The sequence below is a fragment of the Tigriopus californicus genome, chromosome 11, assembly GCF_007210705.1.
Source record: "Tigriopus californicus strain San Diego chromosome 11, Tcal_SD_v2.1, whole genome shotgun sequence".
Classification (NCBI taxonomy): Eukaryota; Metazoa; Arthropoda; class Copepoda; order Harpacticoida; family Harpacticidae; genus Tigriopus; species Tigriopus californicus.
The window spans coordinates 5622622-5643351 of NC_081450.1; the positions used below are offsets into that span (position 1 = coordinate 5622622).

At 45.4% G+C, this 20730-nt stretch overlaps 4 protein-coding genes across 4 annotated transcripts; 1 reads left to right on the plus strand and 3 right to left on the minus strand.

Annotated features, from left to right (window-relative positions):
• The first annotated feature begins 644 nt into the window (after nt 1–644).
• LOC131890026 (serine protease HTRA2, mitochondrial-like) lies at nt 645–4108 on the plus strand. Its single transcript, XM_059239295.1, has 5 exons — nt 645–911; nt 1835–2496; nt 2569–2929; nt 3019–3261; nt 3900–4108. Exons 2-5 carry the CDS (start codon nt 1852–1854, stop codon nt 4043–4045), a joined length of 1395 nt encoding a protein of 464 aa, XP_059095278.1. The 5' UTR covers nt 645–911; nt 1835–1851; the 3' UTR covers nt 4046–4108.
• Nucleotides 4109–8469: 4361 nt separating this feature from the next.
• Nucleotides 8470–9331, minus strand: LOC131890030 (cyclic pyranopterin monophosphate synthase-like). Its single transcript, XM_059239301.1, has one exon. It carries the CDS (start codon nt 9329–9331, stop codon nt 8561–8563), a length of 771 nt encoding a protein of 256 aa, XP_059095284.1. The 3' UTR covers nt 8470–8560.
• A 52-nt stretch (nt 9332–9383) lies between these two features.
• Nucleotides 9384–11845, minus strand: LOC131890025 (spermatogenesis-defective protein 39 homolog). The gene is made up of 4 exons (XM_059239293.1): nt 11704–11845; nt 11400–11631; nt 10654–10916; nt 9384–10262 (listed from the first exon to the last, which is right to left on the minus strand). The coding sequence occupies exons 1-4, from the start codon at nt 11770–11772 to the stop codon at nt 9384–9386; spliced, it is 1443 nt and encodes a 480-aa protein (XP_059095276.1). The 5' UTR covers nt 11773–11845.
• Nucleotides 11828–14378, minus strand: LOC131890024 (transcription factor IIIB 90 kDa subunit-like). The gene has a single exon (XM_059239292.1). The coding sequence runs from the start codon at nt 14340–14342 to the stop codon at nt 11994–11996; it is 2349 nt and encodes a 782-aa protein (XP_059095275.1). The 5' UTR covers nt 14343–14378; the 3' UTR covers nt 11828–11993.
• Between the last annotated feature and the right edge of the window lie 6352 nt (nt 14379–20730).

A 20730-nucleotide genomic window follows, 5' to 3' on the forward strand; every position in this document is an offset into this window, starting at 1 on the left:
AAATACATTTTCATTTGCCTCCAAACAAATATTTACCTTCCTGTTTTGGACCCTAGCTATCATTTGTTTTTTTTTGAGCCAGATGTTTAATTAAAGGTAAAAACCTGAACCAAAGCCAGACAGACCAAAAGATTATTGTAAATGGTAGAAAAGTTGATACATATTTTTCAAATTTGAAATAGAATATGAGCAAACAGTCACAGGAAATGGGAAAGCACTTCAGTTTTGTGGTTTGACATGGAATGCTCCGTTGGTATTACGCTCCATGTCTTGATACTGGAAGCGAAGACAATTAAAGTAAGAAGAGTTTCAAAAAGTTACTCAAAATTGAATTGAATTGTGGTCAGCTGGGAATTCTGGGACTGAAACTTGACCAGAAGTTAGTAACGCGTTACGCATCTCTGTCAAGCCCATCCGGTTCTGGTTCAGATTCAATCCTCCTCGTCAGGTTCTCTGACTGTCAGTCAGTCTATCTGGAGGAAGTTCAATTTTGAAAAAATAAAAAAAAAAATAATATTGCCAACGTAAACGGAAGTTAATGTATTGGGAATCGCGCAACCACTAGTCTCGCGTCACTCCAAAAATAGCTCAGCGTAAATGGAGAGAGACAACAACAACAATGAGCTTTGATGGAGTGGGAATGACGTGATGTTGGTGGGGCTACCGACCCACCCACCCACCCATTGCCCCAACGACGACGACGAAGACCACCACCAAAGCCACAACGTCCTTCGTCTCGGTCGGATTGGGCCTGAACAATACACTTTGTGACGAAACACCCACCCCTACACACAGAGACCGCACACTTCAGTGTTGTCGACCAGTGCTTCCACTGCCTCCCATTCATCCTCATCCTCATCAGTGGGATCCTCGATCGATGATCTAGGCCTCTCTTCCGACCACCGACCGAGGTAACTTGGGGTACTCAAGTCCACGTCTGGAATCGCCATCCCAGACATTGAATTCGGGAGAGGGTATGGGCCACCTATTAAGGGGGGAGGGGGGGAGGGAGGCGGGGCAAACTGGCCAGTCGAACGAAAATCCCGTCCCCCGAGGGATGGCCGGGCCAGCCTCTTTTTTAATGGACTATGGGGCCCGAAATTATGATTAGCCGCTGAGAGCTTGACATCACTTGATTCCTTCTTGATTTATTAGGTATTTACAATGATCTGGACGTTTTAGTCATAGACCACGGACTAGACCATCTCTTGGTCCATACATTTTCGGTAATCCTCCCTGAAAGAGGAGACAGGGCTGGATTGCGGTATCGCGGATGGCCTCCGGTCTCCTTCAGGCCTGCCATGCCATATCAAGGCCGGTTTTTGAAGTAAATCTTGTCCCTCGAAGTTAGGGGCTGGGATATTATCCCGAAGGAGCCCCCGCTTACCATTTGGACGAGTGGCTTTTCATACTGGTTATCGTCCTAGCCCTTAACTCCGAGGGACCACCTGTCAGAAATCGGTCTCTGATCTGGTGTATTAGCCTGGCGTTCTTGGAAGAGGTCGGCTATGAACCCCAAAGTCAAATGTTCGACTGTGATCACTCTGGCCCCAAGATATCGGTTTCTCAAGCTTTGGCTCTAAAAAAAAAACCTTCTCCCAAATCTCGGAAATCCCCCAAATTTGGCCTCGAAAATCCCGTCTCTGAATGTCCGGGATACTTGCGTTGACTTGACCCTAACTCTACTCACCTTAGACGGTGGCCATAACCCCTTCAACGCTCTCTCTCAAGCTTATGATCGATGGGCACAATTTGACAATTTTCAAGACGAGTCCCACCCACCCAGCCCGTAAAAGGAGTGGCCGGACTGATTATGATTTTATTATGATTTTAGCATCACAGGATGATCCGATGTCTTCCACGGGTTCCAGTCGTCATTTTACCAGCCTTTGGTGGCACCACCCACCCACTCGATATCGCAGTGCCAGTGTGAGCGCCCTCTTCGAACGCCCTGGTCCACCCCCTCCTCCACTCACCGGGCTCGGCCCTCAGTTCGGTCGGCTCACCGCGCCCTCGTCCACCCACGCCGCTTGGTCCCTGCGATCGCGATCGCATTGGCACCTACCGCATGGCCTGGCGGGGTCCGAACCGCCCCATGCCAGGGCGGACTCCAACTCGGACTGGCGGTCCTGGTCTTCCCGCCTCGGATTCTGGTTGAGTTCGTTGGCCTTGAGCTTGGCCTCGGCTCTGTTCCTAGCCCAATGTCCGCGGGCCTTGCGGGCGGCTGAGGCCATGGATCCCTCATCACCGGGATTGAACGTTCCCCCGCCCCCCCGCAAAAACTCCCGTCGCCAGTCGTACAATTTCATCGCCGATGTGGTACAAGACGTGGCCTCGGCTTTGGTGTATATCGAGATCAAGGATCTGGGCGTGCGGGACTACTTCACGGGTCAGCCCATGACCTCGTCCAATGGGTCGGGCTTCATCGTCCAATCCGATGGGCTGATCCTAACCAATGCCCACGTGGTCATCAATAAACCTCGTGCTTCCGTCCAAGTCAGTCCGCCCACCTTATTCAATGCCCATCGCGCGTGTTTGAAATAAAATCGTAATTGATTCTCCTTTCAGGTCAGATTGCAAGATGGCCGGACCTTCACCGGCGTGGTGGAGAATGTGGATGTCCAATCGGATTTAGCCACAGTGCGCATTCCCTGCCAGAACCTGCCCGTCATGCCCCTGGGCACGTCGGCTAACGTCCGTCCGGGCGAGTTTGTCATTGCCATGGGCAGTCCGTTATCCTTGTCCAATACGATCACCACCGGGGTGGTCAGTGCTCGCTCTCGGGCCCGCGCGGAATTGGGCCTCCGAGATCGGGAGGTGCCCGAATACATTCAGACCGATGCGGCCATTACCTTTGGCAACTCGGGCGGACCGTTGGTCAACTTGGACGGCGAGGCCATTGGGATTAACTCGATGAAGGTCACTCCGGGTAAGGGTCTCAACACACTCATCACTGTGTACTGGATTCACGGGATGATCATAATTGGCCTTGGGTGGCTGGCCCTTTTGGATTAATAGGTATCTCATTCGCCATTCCCATTGACTACGCCAAAGAGTTCTTGCGAAAGGCGGCCGACCGCACGAGCCGCTCCCCACCGGTGGGTGAACGCCGCTACGCCGGGATCACGTTTGTGACCATCACCACGCAGATCTTGGACGATCTTCGGCTGCGCATGGAGTTACCCATGCAAGTCCAGCATGGTATCGCTGTCTTCCGAATTGTTCGGGGATCGCCGGCTCATCGCGCCGGACTCATGGCGGGTAAGAAGCAAGCTCACTAATGTCGTCATTATATGGAAACAATGGCTGTCTAAGATTATCCCACATGGCTGATATGCGTTTTCTTTGTTATTAGTCGAGGCAATTCTCAATTAACGTCCTGCAAAATGCAACCTTATTTTGTTCGCTTGTACTTGATATTGGGTTGAACTGGAAATTTTGGCAGTAACTTATTCAAGATAAAAGCAGACTTGGAAAAGTCTAACAATGAAACATATTTCCATATAGTCTTAGCATATTTCCTTTCCATCTTGAATTGCTGGAGATTGTACGTCAAGAAAGTACACAACAATTAAAATCTATCGATCAATCAATGCCAGGCGGCCAAATGGACTCAAAGGATAAGAATGGTTTTCAAAAGTATAGCTTGTGTAAACGTGTGACATTAATGAGAATCGTAGTTTTTTTTTTAATGTTATTTGCAAAATCAAATCCTTCCCCATCATGACCAAACTCGCTCGAACTTAAGGGAAAAAGACATTGGAACCGTGCTTTTTGCCGATAGCTTAGTAAGTTTATACGTGATAATGTATCCTAGGGAGCCATGGAAAACCGACGATTTTAACCCTTTGCTCTGGACCCAGAAATGAAGCCTCCTCTGACCATAAATTTCATTCTAGGTGATGTTGTAACGCACATCAATGGCAAACCCATTTTAACGGCCAAGGATTTCTACCGATTTATGGAGGGCGATGACGACCTCGAAATGAGCGTTTATCGAAAGACCAAGAAGCTCAAGTTCCTCGTTCAACCCGAAGTCTTATGAATTGCTTAGAATTCATGTTGATCGATTCACTAGGATATGAAATACATAGGCATATATATCGAACCCTGTTAATGGAACTTTTCCTTGAGTTTTAAGTGCGATCCTCTGAAAGCAAAGACTCCCTGAATTTATGACAGGCATGCTCGCCGCTCTTGGAACTATAGTGAAACCGGATCGGTCGAGTTCAGGTTAACTCTCAGTGCCTACACTTTGGGTCGTGCACTCGGGGCCAGTGTCTGTTGTTGGAAATCCCTATTGAATTCATTCACCTGTTACCTCTAAAAGGACTCCGCCAGTTCATCTCCTCTACGTCATTGAACACTCAAAGACTCCAAGCTTGGATGGAGCAAAAGAGCGTGCAAGTGTACAGGGTCCGCACTAAAAACTGGTGACCGCTCAAAATGACCAACAGCTTCAATTTGAAATTCTAAAATTTCAACATTGAACAACTCAATTTTGGATTGAAGTACTCGGATGAACTTTTTTTTTTCAAAAGGGGAGACCTGTTCTTTCAATGGCAAGCTAAAATCTTGAAGGAACTGCTGTGTAAGTAGTACAGATCATTTAATGATCAAGTTCGTTTCCCATTGTGGGCACAAATAGTCGTCAAGGAGGATGAAAAAGCTCACAATGCCAGATTTGTTCAGTGTTGACCCAACAAGAACTTTTCGGTTATAAATTCAAAGAGAACTATTTATCTAAAATCCGTGGAATTTTATGTTCAATCAATTTATGAGAGAGTGGAACTCAAGACACATCGTTCCCTTGAAGCCGTCAAGACTATTCTGATGTGAACTGGAGACAATATTGATGCTGAAATGTCTCTTAACTTCTGCCTTTAATTGGAGGTCAGAAAGTTTTGGCGAACCCTGTAGTACATATCAAATAATTTCCAGTGCCACCATGTAAGTTCGTTTTAAAGCTATTTGTAAACTGTGCTTCAAATTAAATAGACCTCATGATGTCGTTTTCCGTGGCTCATTTGCTCAAGAGTGTGGACCAATGGTCGGATATCCCGAAGAAGATATCCATCGGTGATCAATGTGATCGAACGTTGGAGTCGGAATTTGTGGATAACTTTCAGCGAGATGTCTTTCGAGTTTGTCAGATGTGGACCAGCCTAGCGTTGACCATCAGTGATGTGATTCCTCAAGAAGATGGTCAAGGTTTGAAGGAGTTTCTGGACATCAATTTCCCTAATGTGATCGGGGGTTCAACGCTCAAGATGATCAATGATATCACGAGTGTCTCCTGCTCAAAATGGGAAGTCCAGATCCTGGACTTGAGCTTAATCACATCCCCAATCAAGAATAAAGTGATCAAGTGTCACTTAAAGATGAATGGGCAGCAAAAAGTGTCCGAGGTGTCAAGTCAATCAAAGCCTGAAAAGGTCGATTTCTTTGTCCTAGATCCTCAGACGGATCTTCTGACTATTGGCCTTACCAAAGGTAAAAATAAAGAGATTGGAGGAACACAATTGTATTGTCAAGAACATGGAAATGCAGAGGATCGGGTTCTTCAAATCAAGAAAGACTCCAAAGTTGTGGGTAAATTGACTTTGAGAGTTGTCTTGGTCCAAAGCCAAGGTCCCACCCTACTCAACTTTCTACAAGAGACCATTCAAAATGACATGATGGACCACATTTGCCGGGCTCTCAATTTAGAAAAATGCAAAATGGAATCTCTGCCTCCTGCCGATAATCTGATCGCTCTTGAAATCACGCCTCAGCCATTGGGGTCAAATGGACACGATGTTTTAGTGTTTGCCAACGATATTCCGATTCCAATGAGTTCCCTGGAGCCAACAGTTGTTCCCATCGTTCGTTGTCCGGTTCTCTATTTCCGTCCCATGGGATCGCCAAATGGATCTCCATCCAAACGACGATCGTCCCTCAAAGATCTAATTTTTAGTAGTGGCTTAGACGACGATGATCAGACCGTGTCCCTCATCCTATCCCAAGTGACTGTGAGAGAATCGATTATCGTCAACTTAGGGCCAACTATTTGCTCCCTCACCGTTAAATGGACCACTGAAGGCAATACTCCCTTTTCAGTGGATGTGGACTCGATCTTGCGAGTTTTAGTTTGGTCCAAACTAAGAATTTTGTCCAAAGATCATCTGATGAATTGGTTCGGAGTTTTGGACTCGTTGGTTTTTCAAGACATTCAAAATATGTTTGCGATCATGATACCTTTGGCTACATGGAACAGATCCAAGAATGAGGCTTTGTTAGCTTGCCATCGTCTGATTCCATTCAACAGTTTCCTCATGTTTGAGGTGCTCACGGATTTTTTGAGCCATGAAGACATCAAGACAAACCAGTCATCCTCACAAATGACAGAGATCCGATACTATCTCCACCATGCTGCCAACTATCTCAATGACAGTCTTTTTGCCGAAACCTACGAGAATGCGTCCCAAATCTACGGATCGCTCAAATGCATAGGAATCCTCCAAGATTCACAGGACTTTGCCAACGAGTTTCTTGTGCCTTACGAGACGATCCTCAATGAAAAACTTTTTCGGGCCTTCTTTACTGTTCATGACATGAAGGAAGTTCTAATTGTATTTCAACAACGTGTAGCACCCACTATCATAATCCTCAAAGACAATGCATCCATTTTAGTACCCTCTTGGTTGAATCTAGTCTCCAAAACCGTTCTCAGCCACGTGATCCCAATTCTTCAAGGCATTCAAGATGCCGTTCCATTTCAAGTGTATCGATCATGTCTGTTCTTCGCCAACCACAAAGAAGACCACGTGGATCGACGCTCATTTTTGGACCTTTTCAGGCCATGTCTCAACGATTGGATCAAGATGGATCTGGACGAGAATAAACAGAAGATCGGTCAGATCGTCGAACTCAAATCAGATTGGTTGGAAAATATGCTTCACATCAGAGAGATCCTGAATGGAACCCTTCAGATGGCGCGTGATTTGGATTGGCCGGACACAGATGTTCAAGACCATTTCAATAAGAATACCTTGAGAGCCACCAAAGAGCTCGTGGTTTTCTATCTGAATTCTATCCAGGATGAGCCAGTAATTAATCTGGCAGCTACAGTGACCACCACTGGTTTCTGGCTGAGCTTCCTCAAGTCCTTGGAGTTCGATGGAATCCTGGAGTTTATGAATGATGCCAATGCCCTTCTGGATGAAAGGTTCGAGCAGTTCTTAGCCTTGGAAAAGAAAAGGTTGGCGGAACTGATTGAAGCAAAAACGTATCAAGTTGATTATGAAGCTATGCTCAAACGCACGGATAGTGTTCTCCAGGACTTGTTTGAAAACTTAATACAAAAGGTGCAGGACAACCTTGAGCACGACTCGATCATCAAAGATGTGTGTCACTGTTTCTATTACAACGAGCTCATCCCCAAATACTTCTCGTTGGTTCAAACCACGTTTGTATCCAGTTTTGAAAAATCCATCAAGAACAAGTTGGCGTACCCCGACAAAAGGTCTGATCTTATTCAATCCTATTCCGATGCTCTGGACGAGCTGATTCTATTCGAAAATCAATTTGGAGTGGAACACTGCCCTAAAGTGATTCAAATTCAGGAAATTATTCAAGCCAAATTTGTGAAAGCATCCGAGTTGATTTCCAAGGACATGGAGCACTTGCACCATCAGATTAAAAAGCCCCCCGACGAAAGTTTGGAATCCAGAGGTGAACTGAGGTACAAGATTGCCATCTTGGAACACACCAGGCAAGTTGTGATCAAACTCTTGAGCTTATCCAGAGTGACTCCTCTAGCAGGGGGGTCAAGTGCCAATCCAAGGATTTCCGTCTCTTTGATACCTCACAATCCAACTCGACAGCATCGTCATTTGACCCCGATTCAATATGACACGACTTGTTGCGCCTTTGACCTTCTGAACCAAGACGAGGATATTCTGCTTGAATTGCCGACCCAATGCCAGACCAACGAATCCAAAATACCCATATTCATCCTCTTTGAGCTTTTCGACCATTGGCAATTACATTCATCCACGCCTGTGACCCAGAAAGTGTTCCGTGGGTTGAGTTTGGTTCGAGTCGATCAAATCAAAGATCGGTTGTCCAACCGAGGCCAGATCTTTGACCTTAACTTGCAAACTGACCAACTCGTCTCGATTGCACCTCTTAAGGGATCCAGATCTAAGGAGTTCCAGATTTTGAGGGACAGGCATGATGACACATGTGTGGTTCACACGCGCCGACAGAATTACCGATTTCAAGAGACTTGGATCAAAGAGATCCCTGATGCCTTGGATTGCGTATCAGGCTATGGGTCATCCAACAAGTTATCTCGCTTCTTTATAGAATCCGAGAAACAAGTGCGTCACAAGATCGGTCAAATCCGTCGTGGGTTCCGTCATGAAGTGCTGTTCATGGAAATCGGCACCACAAATAAGGTGCAAACCAATGTTCCCAAATGGCCTCTGCGGTAACAAGAATGCGTATATTTTGATAAATCTTCATATGTTATTAACGTGTATAAAAAAAAAAAGGGAATGCAAACCAGTGGTTTAACTTAAGGCTCAAATGCGATATCACTCTTGCCACCTGTTTTCTTGGCCAAATACACCTCTTGGATCACCATCTGTTTACTAACGGCCTTGCACATATCGTACACAGTCAGAGCGGCTATTGTTGCGCCGGTCAGCGCCTCCATTTCCACCCCTGTTTGGCCCTGACATTTGGCAACACACGTAATCTCTACGGAGAAGTCCTCGCGTTGCAGTTGTAGTTTCACATTGACAGAACTCAATGCCACTGGGTGGCAGAGTGGGATGAGGTCACCAGTTCTTTTGGCGCCCATGATCCCGGCCAGCTGGCTGACCGTCAGCACGTCTCCTTTCTTCATCTCTTGAGCTTCGACCAATTGAAAGGCTTGGGCACCCACAACGATCTTGGCTTTGGCCACGGCCTCTCGTTGAGAGGGCGGTTTGGCACTGACGTCCACCATTTTGGCCTTGCCCTCGGCGTCAATGTGGGACAAATTGGAATCAGCGTGGCACTGTTCCACTAGCCTACTTTCTTTGGCTCCGATTAAAGTCTCTTCAGCTAGTGTGAAGCTATTAAAACCGATGCTAAAAGGTTGGTGCGTGTCCAATGATTGTGTGCCATAGTCGCCTTTGGTTAGTTTGAAATCGTGGTCCATTTCCCAATACTGCTTGGGCATGAGGTCATGCCTTGGGTAGACTGGTTTGTAGAGGTTGCTATTGAATGATCTGGCCATGATTCGCAATGAATAGGCCTTGGCGAATTCCATCATTAAATATTTGCCCAACATCGTCATCATGGTGGGACTTTTTTTACCGTATTGCTTCTGATGCCTGTTGGCTGATTTGAAGTTAGTTCTTCCACTTAGTATTGGAAGTGGTCAGGGCATGCTCAGCATAGAACCACTCTGGACTATGGGGCGTCAATTTCGCCTTGAAGGTCTCCAATTCTTGTCGGTCTCGAGATTGAACCAGACACTCAATCACAGTATTGGGTACCTTGCAACGTCGAGCGTAGTTCAGGCGATCTTCGAGATCGTCTATGAGTTGAAGGAAAATGTGGAGGATCTCAGGCGGGGCTTGACACTCGTGCAAGGTCTGAACTACGCCACGGGGACTAACCGAAGCCTTCGTTTTCTTGCCGCCTAACCAACCTTTGGTGATTACAATGCCCTCACAATCTTTCCAGGCCTGTTTCAAAGCCCGTGATCGCAGAGCTACCCAAATGAATTGCTCCTCGGGGATTTTATGGATCTTCTTTAGAGCTTTGGGCGATTGCAAAAGATTTTCAGGAGAATCCCAGTGGTGATAGCACAAGTAAGCTAATGTTTTCAAGACACTCTCTCCGTGACAAGTCACCGAAGGGTACACACTGTCCTCGCTGATCAGAACGTTCCTTCGATCAGATTCTATGATGGGCGCAATCCGTTCCAAGAGATTGATCTGACCGATGAGCAGATCTGCGTCTGGATGACCATTGAAATGACTCGTCAACAAGGATTTGAGGCGCTTTGTTTTCGATCCCAAATCCGAGATCTTGCTGCATACGTGCGTGTAGTTGTAGAAGGCTGCCTCTTCGTGTCTTCCAAGGGCGGTGAGCAGGTCCGTAAGGTCATTGAGCAACTGACGCTCCTGGAGATAGCACACGAGAACGTTGGTGGCTGCTCTGCGTGATGAAAGTAACTCGCTAAACTTTTGAGCGCTCAATGTACTCTTGGCATGGAGGGTAACCTGGAATTTGAAACGAGATTAGAACTCAAGTACCAACGTCAAACGCTGGTCACGAAACATGGCATAGTTCAATACATAATGATTTGACGAAATATAACCATGAAATCGCTAAAGAACCGAAATACATTGGCGAATTTAAGACTATTGTCATTGGCCTTGCTTAAATGAAGGGAAAGGAATAGTCATGCATGAACTGAACTAGCATGAACTGAGCAACTAGTTTTTATACTTGACAAACTGGAATTTTTCGCTACCTTTTAAATGTTTTACCATCTTATCCAATTCACATCCTCCATTGCAAACATATACGCATTGCAAGCTTATGTATGGAACAAAAAAGGTCCACAAAAAGTATTTGATAAGCCACAAAAACCCCATCTAACGCACTTACCGTGAGAAGCGTGTCAGGGCATTGCAACTTCTGGGCCTCGTCAATCAAGTCCTGCTTGTCCCGAAAGGTCTTGTACAACTCCAACGAGAACGGCTTCCCCACGAATATGTTTAACACGGTCTCCCGAGGATGCAAAGGAATGTATCGCGTGGTCTCAAGTTTGGCCAGGGCTCGTTTGGCCTTGATCAGCTCGGCCTTGACCTCCCGACTATCTCCCGGGATATGCTCCAAGTCACGGGCAAAATTCGGAGCCCCAATCAAAACTAAAAAAGGATAGTAGTCTTAGCACTCATTCTGGCAAACATTATAATCAATCCCCCAGTTTTTCATAATGCAATGTAGGGCTGTAACTAAACCTTAAGACTTCAGTTCCAGCTATTCTTAAGCAAAATGTGCTTTTAAATAACTCTTTTGAACACTTTTTCCCCATTGCTTTCTACTTCAGTGGGCCAAGGCCCCCTCTTGTGTTTAAAACCAATCTGAATGGTTCCAGAGTCCCTGACCAACCCCATGTTCAGGGGCTTCTTAGAGCTCGGTAAGAACAATCTCGTTGGTGGTGTTTTTTCATCGTGCGTGACCATTTCTTGTCATGTTCTACTTTTACTCATTCAAACGAAACTGTTACATTGAAAAGTTTGCTTCGTATCGGCTTCTAAATCCCTAAATCCTTCGCTTCCAACAAGTTGAAAGCCTTACTACCGAAGTGGGCCAAATCCCATTATCAAGTTGTACATGAGGCTACTTACTGTCATTGATACTTCTATCCGAGGGGTCATTCTTATGCAATGTGTTGGTGTAGAGCCTGGAAGCTCGCTTCACCCTCTCGGGCACGGCTCCAAATCGCCGTGTGGTCTCATGAAAAGTGACCTTTTCCGGCTCACGCGGTGAAGGGGAACCAAATCCGGTCGAACTTGGTAAGACTGAGGATGGTGTCTGCTGAGGGTGCTCCTGATACTTGGCTAACTCCTCCCAAGGGGTCTTAAGGAAAATGAACAATCAAAAGTGGACTGAACGTGGATATGACCAAGAGTGAGTTGATCTCGATCTTACCTGTTCGTCGTCGCCAAATGAAAACCCTTTGATTTTTGAGGTTAGCCACTCTTGGTCTTCCTCCTCCATGAAGAAGGCCGGGGGACGTCTTGCTAGCCACAAGACCCACCTTTAAACGCAATAATCTAGATGGGGGTAGAGAAAGACAGAAAGGCGTAACAATGGTAGTATCTAAATCCCTATACTAGTAGTCCGAGTTTCTGGTGGCACTTATTATTATAATTATGTCAATAACGTCAGCATGGTTAATATGCATATTTCAAAATCTGATCCATCTCTGCATTGGTTCGTTAGTAGTAGTCCTCTTCTTCGCCGTAATACTCGTCGGGCTGACCGTCATCGCCACGGTGTTTGGAGAGCAATTCTGCCGCGGATAAAATCTGGTCCTCGGGTTCCAGGTCCTCCTCTTCTTCCTCTTCCTCGTGGAATTCCTCTTCCTCGTCTTCGGGCAAAGGAACCGGTTCCACGGGTCCAGTCTCAACAATGGGCTCAGGTTCGAGAGCTTTGCTCTTCTCGGGCTTCAACTTCTTCGACGATTTGGTCCGTGACAAAGAGCTTTTGGAATCATCGGCGTTACGTTTCCGACTAGCCGAACCCGAACTCTTCGGAGGTTCATCAGCTCCGGATGAATATAACACTTGAGAAATGGCTGCGGGAGTGGTAATGGGCGATTGGCCAAAGAGCGAGTTACTGTCTCTACTTTTGGTATTGGGATGTTGGTCACTGGCACTTTTGGGAGTGGTTTTTAACGATGAAGAGGTGGGGGTGGATGGATGAGCGGATTCAGTTGCGTCTTCTTCATCGTCGGCTTCACCATCACCCCCAGGTTTCATGGGAGTGTAGGACATATTGAGACTGCGCAAGACTTCGTAATTGATTTTGGTCGAGATCTTTTTCTCCTGCACAATTTTCTCGATGGCCTCGAGCGCAGTTTGATTGCCGCCCATATTCACCTTGGGCTTCTTGGGCGTCTTCTTTTTCTTCTTGATCTCACGGCCTTCCTTGAGGGCCTCCTCTTCTTCTTTGCGCTCACGTTCCTCTTTCTCGGCCTTTTCCTTCAGATACTCGGCGTTCACTTTGAGCCACATCTCGGTTTTGAACTTGATTTCGTGCTCTGACATGATGTAGCTATCGATTTCGTCTTCATCGATACCGTCCAGATCCAACTCCTCCTCAACGTCGGCCTCCCCATGAAGGGCCTCTTCCTTTTTGGCCGAGTTCATGGATGAGTACGAGGAGTGCGTGGAACTGGACGGCGAAGGCATGAGGTATTCTTGAATGGTGTCTTTCAGGCCTAAGCCCGGACTCTCGATGGGTCGACACTTGCCATAAGAACCCGGGGGCGGGGGCATCAAGGCACTGTCGGACGAGGCCTCAGGATTGACAATCTCCGAGATGGAGCCCAAAGTCTGCTCGGTGATGAATTGCTCCGCATCGCGCTCTTCATCATCCAGGGTGTCACTTTGATTTGAAGGGGTGGGACTAGTTGCGCGGGCCAAACGGGCATACGGACCGCCTAAACGAGCGCGCTTTTCGGCCAACTCGCGCTCGATGATGCGCTCAAGCTCGGTGATCTGTTCGTCCAGATCGCCGTCTTCGGCTTCCAGTTGTTGCAAGCGCTCGCGGTCGCGTTTCCGCGCGGCTTTGTAGGAGGGCGGGTCTTGCTCCTCGGTCATGGCGTCCAAATCGATGTTCATGAACTCGTCCAAGGTCAATTGAGAGGCGGGGGTCTCGCCAAACTCGTTGAGTCGCTTGCGGAGTGTACTTTCGTGGACCTTGACCACTTTGATGACGTCGCCTACGGTGCGGTTGTAGGTGTGCAAGCGAGCCGCGATGAGCAAGGCCGCACCGCACAAACCCGAGGGTCGCCGCCCGAAATGAATCCAATCCTTCTTCATGCGCGACACGAGTCGCAAGGCTGTCATGGACACTTCATGCGTCTTGTCGCCGAACTCGAGTTTGTGCGCGAATCGCATCACGTACAAACACGGGTCCATGGCCGGAATGTTGATGCACAACTCTTGCGACAACTTCAAGTACGTGCGACCCAACTCGTACACGTCGATTTGCAGGATATCCGAGAAGTCAATGAGCATGTGCGACGTGCCTTCCGTGCGACACGTAATATAGACGCAAGCCGCGATCACGTGCGTGGATTTCCGACCGCGCGTCAAATTCCGACTCAAGGCCATGCGGAAGAAATTAAAGGCCATCTCAATGCGGTCTTGGCGCAAAGCCAACTGTTGGCCCAATGCTCGGATCTTATTACGCGCGTTGCGCAACGTGATTTCCCGCGATTCCCGACCCACCCCGGAAATGTGACCCCGCCCACCCAAGGCGCTCAAGCCCAACCCGCCCCCGCCCTTCTGATCGGCCGACACGAACTGGCCAATGGCGTTGGAGCCGCCGTGGGCGTTCTCTTCGAACTGAATATCCGACACGATGAGCGACGTCTCGAGTACGGCCCCACAATCCGTGCACACGGCATCGCCGCGAGCCGCATCCGTCTCGATCGAGCCCGACCCACAGTGCGGACAAGTGGGTTGCTTGACGGCGGATCCACCGGAGGCAGAGGGCGTGGCCGGCGTGCCTCCCACCACGCCCTGGACGCCCAGGGCTGAATGGGGGGGCGCGTTCATGGTGCGGGCGTGTATGCAGCAAATAGGCAAAGACAATCATGCAGTGTTGCCAGATTGTCAGCGCTGTTGGAGGTCAATTTCGTGCTCAAAAGTAGCCACTCGCGGGGCCCTGGTGTTAATACTTTCTTCGATAATTGAAACATGTTGAGCAGTAGTGAACAAGGCTCCCAAAAGAGTGTTCAGATTAACCCATGTTTTTACTGCAACTCTGAGAACATGATTAGAACATGAGCAGGATTGTAGTATCTAACATAATGAATGAATGTTTATTTTGCAATTCCCTACTCTGTCGCCAAGAAGTAAATCCATTGTAAGTAGCCAAAGTAATTGCCAATTGTAACCCTTTCTTTTAAAGAAGAACGAGGACCCTGGCTTTTGTTAAAGAACAAGGAATGCCTTGGGCCTTGTTAATTCGCCTTTTTTATTTCAAGAAGTTCTAGACTCTGTTGACCAAACCTTGCTTCCCTGGCAAGCTATAAAGTCACACTGACCATTAAATGCACCCAAGAAACCCAGAGCAACCCCTGTCTTGTTCTAAGCATTTTATTCAACCTGTCAAACCTGTCTTCTTAAAAGTTTAAGTATGAAATAGCTCATACAATTATATTCTCACTAAAAAGTGAAGAATGATCATTGAGCTTTGAAAGTTGCCCGTGGAGGCCACATTAAAGGTTGGGGGACCAGATCATTGTCCTCGTGGTCATTGGATTTTGAATGTAGCCACTTTTGGAAATTCTGGCCTCAGCGGAGGCCCCCTGGCAACTCCGGCCACAATATGAACAGTAATGTTGACCCACTCTTGAAGGTGTCAGTGTCTCTAGAAGCATTGTGAGAGAATCGCTCATAAGGCACAAGAAAAAGCGCAAGCTTTACAAAATGGCGCTGAAAGCTTAACACCCTATCAGAGTGAATGAGACAGCCTTTCAAGCTTTATTACATTTTAGCTTGGGACCTGTGTTGACATTTTTTAGATGCCAGGCGCCCAGATTGAAGGCACTTTTTTCAAGATCAACACAATCAGCCGTATCTTTGGTTAAAATAATGATTAGAGAAAATCAACATCATTTCCACATTTTTCCACTTTCAATGGATTGAAATGGAAAGCGCAAAGTTGCGCTCAAGCGCACGATACAGTGGATCTAGTGAATATGACGACATTCTGTTTATTCGATGCGGGTATTGATTGTTTGACTTGAGTTTGGCTTCAGCTCGGATTGAGTGTTCACGGCGGATTGAGAACAATGGAGCCTTATGGCTCGAGAAGTTTTATATTCTGACAACTTCACAATGCATGTACAGGACTAACCTAGAAACATCAAAACCTGTGGTTAGCATCAAACTTGTCACATCTGGTTTGCCAATTGTCATCACAGGCCCAACAATCACATCAATATTTATAGCCCAGTCTAGCTATTTGTGTTGGGAAAAGGTCAAGCACCAAGCACTAACAGACACACAAGATGCCTGGTCAAGTTTCTGAACAAGTCAGTAACCCATTCATCATCTCCCGGAAAATTCTTTGCTTGGGCAACTTGAATTGACTGTTAGTTAGGGATGAAGAAAACCGGGTTAGCTGAATCATCTTTGTTGCCTGAGTACTTATCTGACAAAATTCCAGCACTGGACTACCTGAGTATTTTTAATTTGACAATTGACAACGGGCAAGCAGCATCACCCAAGCCAAGAACTCCTCCAATCATGGACAACCACCATAGAGCTATGGAGAGAGCTAGAAAGACAGCTGATTTATATGAAGAGGCCATTTTGAACAAACAGAGCAAACAGGGAAGAAGAAAAGCCTTTGAAAGTGAATCCAACCATTTTTGGTTAAACTACACTTTAGGGGACACACAGATGCAGCAGTAAGGTAGGTAGACGAGAGGAGGTGGTGAGGGGGGTGCAAGTGCGCGCAATCACAAACCATTGAGGGACCGTTGACAACGAGCGGCAACGGCAGTGATGGGCACACCATAGAAAACTGACTTAATAGATTAGGAAAATTGGCAATTCGGCAATGTTCAAAGAACTTATTTACGGGTAATCTTCTAGATTTCTCAAAGGCGGACAGGGCCTCACATGAACCTTCCAGAGTTTAGTCAGCTCACATATATTGTTCAGAGTTTTCCTTTTGGAGGCCATTGCTTTCACTCCATGACCTGACCTTCACTGGATACTAAAATCAGTAGTTGTGTCTCGTTAATTTTTCCATGTCTTGACTCATCTATGCTTAGCTCCCTCCAAACAAGCTCCACTGTAGTCTTGAAGAGGCTTTTCGCGCAACATGCCCAGAATCTACTACTGCTGCTGACGCTCCCTCCCTTCCCCTATGTCCCCCAAAGTGTATCATTGCCCCATTTTTGTCTAAAACAATCAATCAATCATTATTAAGTGTTGGTTTGATACTGTTGTGTGCATACACATGTTCCTTTGATGGTCAACATGTGCTTTGCCCCTGGGTGCAAATTTGGCCTTTGAAAGCCAAAAAAGGTCTTGCCAATCCTCATCCTTGCATCTACACAATCATAATTTTGAAATCAAATCCATGGCAAATATTCTTACGTGACAACAAAAATCAAAGGAAAGGCAAGAAGGCATCAAGGTCACTGCTGGCAACCATTGTACCACAAGTCCCAAAAGTCCTTTGAGTCCAATGAGTACCTCAAGTGGTTATGAGAGATAGTTTGAGGACCTAACTACTTCAAACAATTGTCCACACTAGCACACAGAGTGTGACCAAAATTGTTAACCTTAACAAGAGAGTCAATGCCAAAATCAGTGAACCTACCAATGATGCTAGGCTTAAAACACACAATGAGGAAAAATATAATGAAAAGGCATCATTAGCTTTAAGATATTTTGGGCAAATGCCATGTCAAGTCTCTCTGCTTGTAACATACCTTATAATACGTGTATAAGAACCCTTTGCCAGAGTGAGCAGAGCCACGACATAGAAAAAGTCTGATTTAAAGCACAGGAAGGCTGGGCCCAAAGTGAATACTAATGTTTTCTTGAGAAAGACAAGATTTGGAAGGTGTGGGCAACTTGCGTGGACACAACTACTACATTCTAGTGGGCAATGGCTGGATTCAGATAAACTTATCAAGATGAAGTGTTGGTTGAAGTTTATGAACTTGACTGAAGAAAGTGTTCAAATCAATCACCATGTATGGAAAGGGATTATTGAAGTAGCCTTGCCACAGATTTCTGCCATCAATTTCAACCCATCAGAACATCTTCAGAGCCACAAGGGTGATAATATCTTTTTCATTAGATTGGATACTTGGCTGGATCAATGTAATGGTGGGATCATGTACAGCTCTTGTTTAGAGCTCATCACACATGGAAATGAACCTCTTTTGTGGCATTTGACGGTGACAAAAACAATCAAACTGGAAAAGTTGATTTGGAGAAGTGTCTAAAATAATTGAATTGAGGTGGTCTCCTGTTGTGTTGTGTCCATGTTGCGTTCATGCATTTTTCAATGCATTATGCAACAAAACAATGAGGTTGACAAGAAAGTGATCTGGAAAAGTCAACAATTGGAGTTGGAACCCAGGAAGCCTTGCAGGGTCAAGAGAACCTGGGGAAGTGCACATTGCATACATCAGTGAGCTAGCATAGGCATTTGAACCATCTTTGCTGTTGAATAGTGCAACTTTGGGATTATCATTCTGTCAATTCAATCCTGGACCTTCAATCCAATCAAGCAGATGCCATTGCCGTGGATCCCCATGGGATTCAAGAATCTCCTCATCAAAAAGTAGGATCGGTCCATTTTATATCCATGTATGTTTTCCCTCTTCCATGGCCAAGCAATTGTCCCCCTCTTTCATTACCAAAGCCACTTTCAGCTGATTAAGTATCATTTCATGTACACAGAGTTCAATAAAGTAGATAGAACTGTAACAGAAGTTCATCCTTGATTTGGCAAGAATCAGGTGTTTGATTTTAGCATAGCAATAAGCATCATTTGATAGACTAGGACTAAGCTACTAGACTTGGCTAAGTACCTTAATTTGCAGAATAGTTTGCCTTGAAGATTGGCCCAGGTTTATGCCAGACATTAGAGATTGATCTGTATCCATGGGGAGTAGAGGTAGCTAGCTATGTGTATCCTTTTCAATTGAGGATTGTTTGAGGCCCTGATAAAGGAAGCTCGAAGTATTGATTGCATGCCTGATTAGGGTTATAACCAGAGGTTTTAAGATAGGTCTAAGAAATTGAAGTCCATATACTAGGTGCTCTCAGTCTCAAAGAGATTTCACAGTTGTTACCTAGTGCATGGGTCAAGAGTTCCGTGTTTCCATTCACTACAAGAAATCAATAAGTCAGGACCTCTCTCCCCTGGGTGAAGTACAGATCACAAACCCTTAACAAATTTAATGCTATTGGAGTACATAAGGAGTGAAATTAAGCACAAAATTGATCTCAATCAGTTGCTGCCGAGTAATGTGATGTCATATTTTTTCCCTATTCCATAATATTACTCAGTGTGACAGTCAAATAAAACCTCTAGAGCTTTTATTCTCTCTCCAACTCGCCATTCTGATTTGTTTGCTTCTAATTTGCTTCTTTGAAATTACTTGCTTGTTCTTATGTGTTTTGGATTTGTTTGGATTTCCTTGTTTGATCCCATCAGTACACCCATCATAGTTCAGGGCTGCTGTTTTTGGGCAACCTAGATAACAAAGCATTTGAGCCAAATGTGAATTTCTTTCTCGTTTTCTTTTATCTGTAGCCTGTGACCAGGAACATATATCTTTTTGGCTGCCGGAGGAATTGGAAGATCACCAACTTAGGAGTGTTTTATCTGAAGAAGAAATATTTATTTTCTGGCCAGCAGGGGCCAAAACTGGCCAATCCAATATCTGTTTGTGTAGTTTTAAAACACACACAACCTCTCCTAGTTTGGAGATTGGACGTAAATATGACGCAATCCTGAAGAAAGAACTAGATTTCTCTTTGATTCCCTTTGAATCACGATGAGGCATCTCAACTCCCATTTTCTACTACTTTGGTTATTTATTGACCTTACGAGTTCTCATTTAAAATGTGAAGGCCTGGTTGGTCTTGATGTGATGGATGTGATGGTTTGTGTGCGGTCTCATCGCAAGGCAGAGTAGCCAAATTAGGATTTTGGAGACCAAATTTGAGAAATCTGACATTCTTTGGAACTTCAGTTCGTGCCTCAACTAGGACTTGGAAATATTTAGCTTTATTACTTTGGACTATTCAGATAACGACATCAAAAATTTGAACCATGAGGTTCAATTCCACCTGAAGAAAACGATTTTTTTGTCGTTTATTGTAAAAAACACTCTTGGACGCCTTGTAGTGAATAATTAGAGTGTGGGTTATAATTTGTGGCTTTAAGAGAAATTAATATTTTACTTGAGGGCAATAGCATAGCAAGATGCTACAGAGAAAAGACCATCTATGGAGGATATGAGAAGATTCACAAACTGCAACCAAAGACAACGAGCTAACGTGATTTAAGGATGCAAAAGTGTGGACTGGACATTATGGCGCAGCAACCTGAATTATGCTTGGATAAAATTTGTCAATTATTTCAAATCTTTGGCTTGTTTGATGGAATATTATTTGGGTACTGAGCCGTAAACCTAAGAAATACATTTGTGTATATTTGCATTTAATTTAGGGGCTCAGGGATTTTGTGTTAGCAAAATGGAATGGTACTCTTTCACATGACATATCAAATCATTGAATTTTACTTTGACCACAATTGGTCATGATGTTTGCTTTTGCTCTTCCTCTCTCCAGGATGCCAAAACAAGGGGCCTAAACTTGATTTTCATTTGTTTCCCTGCACTTCACAAACATATTACTGCACCAACCATAGCTCTGCCCTCACTCTTCTATCTACTCTCAATACCAATTCATATTCCTCCTGTTTTTCAATTGTGAAACATGTTTAACTCTTATTGTGAATGTTCTTTTTAACCCCAAGATTTCGAAAGTGTGTGAATGGTGTTTGAAGTGACATCCTTAAATCCAGCCCGATCTTTTTTGGTCTCAACATCTTCCATTTTTGGCCTCCTGGAGTAATTTAGGATTGACCACATTGTCCTGATGATGGGGAGGCTCACTCAAACAGCTCCTTCTTCAGAGTGCCTACTTCATACTTTTCTGTCACTGTAGAAGTTCCATATCTAAAACTGTTGCGCCAATTTTGCTCCTTTTCTATTTTATTTTTGAAATTCGCAATTACTGTATAGAACCCGATAGAACCCCTCAGAATGATGAAAAATGGGATGGGAAGCTCACGTTTCAATTTTTTGCCGAAAAAGATCTCGTCAACAAAATCAGTCTCGAGTCATTATTTCTATTTCACTCTTAGAAATCTTCCACCATTTTGATTTCCATATGC

Coding starts and splice junctions, on each gene's coding strand:
- LOC131890030 (XM_059239301.1), bottom strand. CDS start 9,331: ATGATGACGATGTTGGGCAAATATTTAATGATGGAATTCGCCAAGGCC.
- LOC131890024 (XM_059239292.1), bottom strand. CDS start 14,342: ATGAACGCGCCCCCCCATTCAGCCCTGGGCGTCCAGGGCGTGGTGGGA.
- LOC131890025 (XM_059239293.1), bottom strand. CDS start 11,772: ATGGAGGAGGAAGACCAAGAGTGGCTAACCTCAAAAATCAAAGGGTTT. Junction 10,917..11,399: donor GGATAGAAGTATCAATGACA/GTAAGTAGCCTC, acceptor ATCCTTTTTTAG/TTTTGATTGGGGCTCCGAAT. Junction 10,263..10,653: donor GCCCTGACACGCTTCTCACG/GTAAGTGCGTTA, acceptor TTCAAATTCCAG/GTTACCCTCCATGCCAAGAG.
- LOC131890026 (XM_059239295.1), top strand. CDS start 1,852: ATGTCTTCCACGGGTTCCAGTCGTCATTTTACCAGCCTTTGGTGGCAC. Junction 2,497..2,568: donor AACCTCGTGCTTCCGTCCAA/GTCAGTCCGCCC, acceptor TTCTCCTTTCAG/GTCAGATTGCAAGATGGCCG. Junction 3,262..3,899: donor TCGCGCCGGACTCATGGCGG/GTAAGAAGCAAG, acceptor ATTTCATTCTAG/GTGATGTTGTAACGCACATC.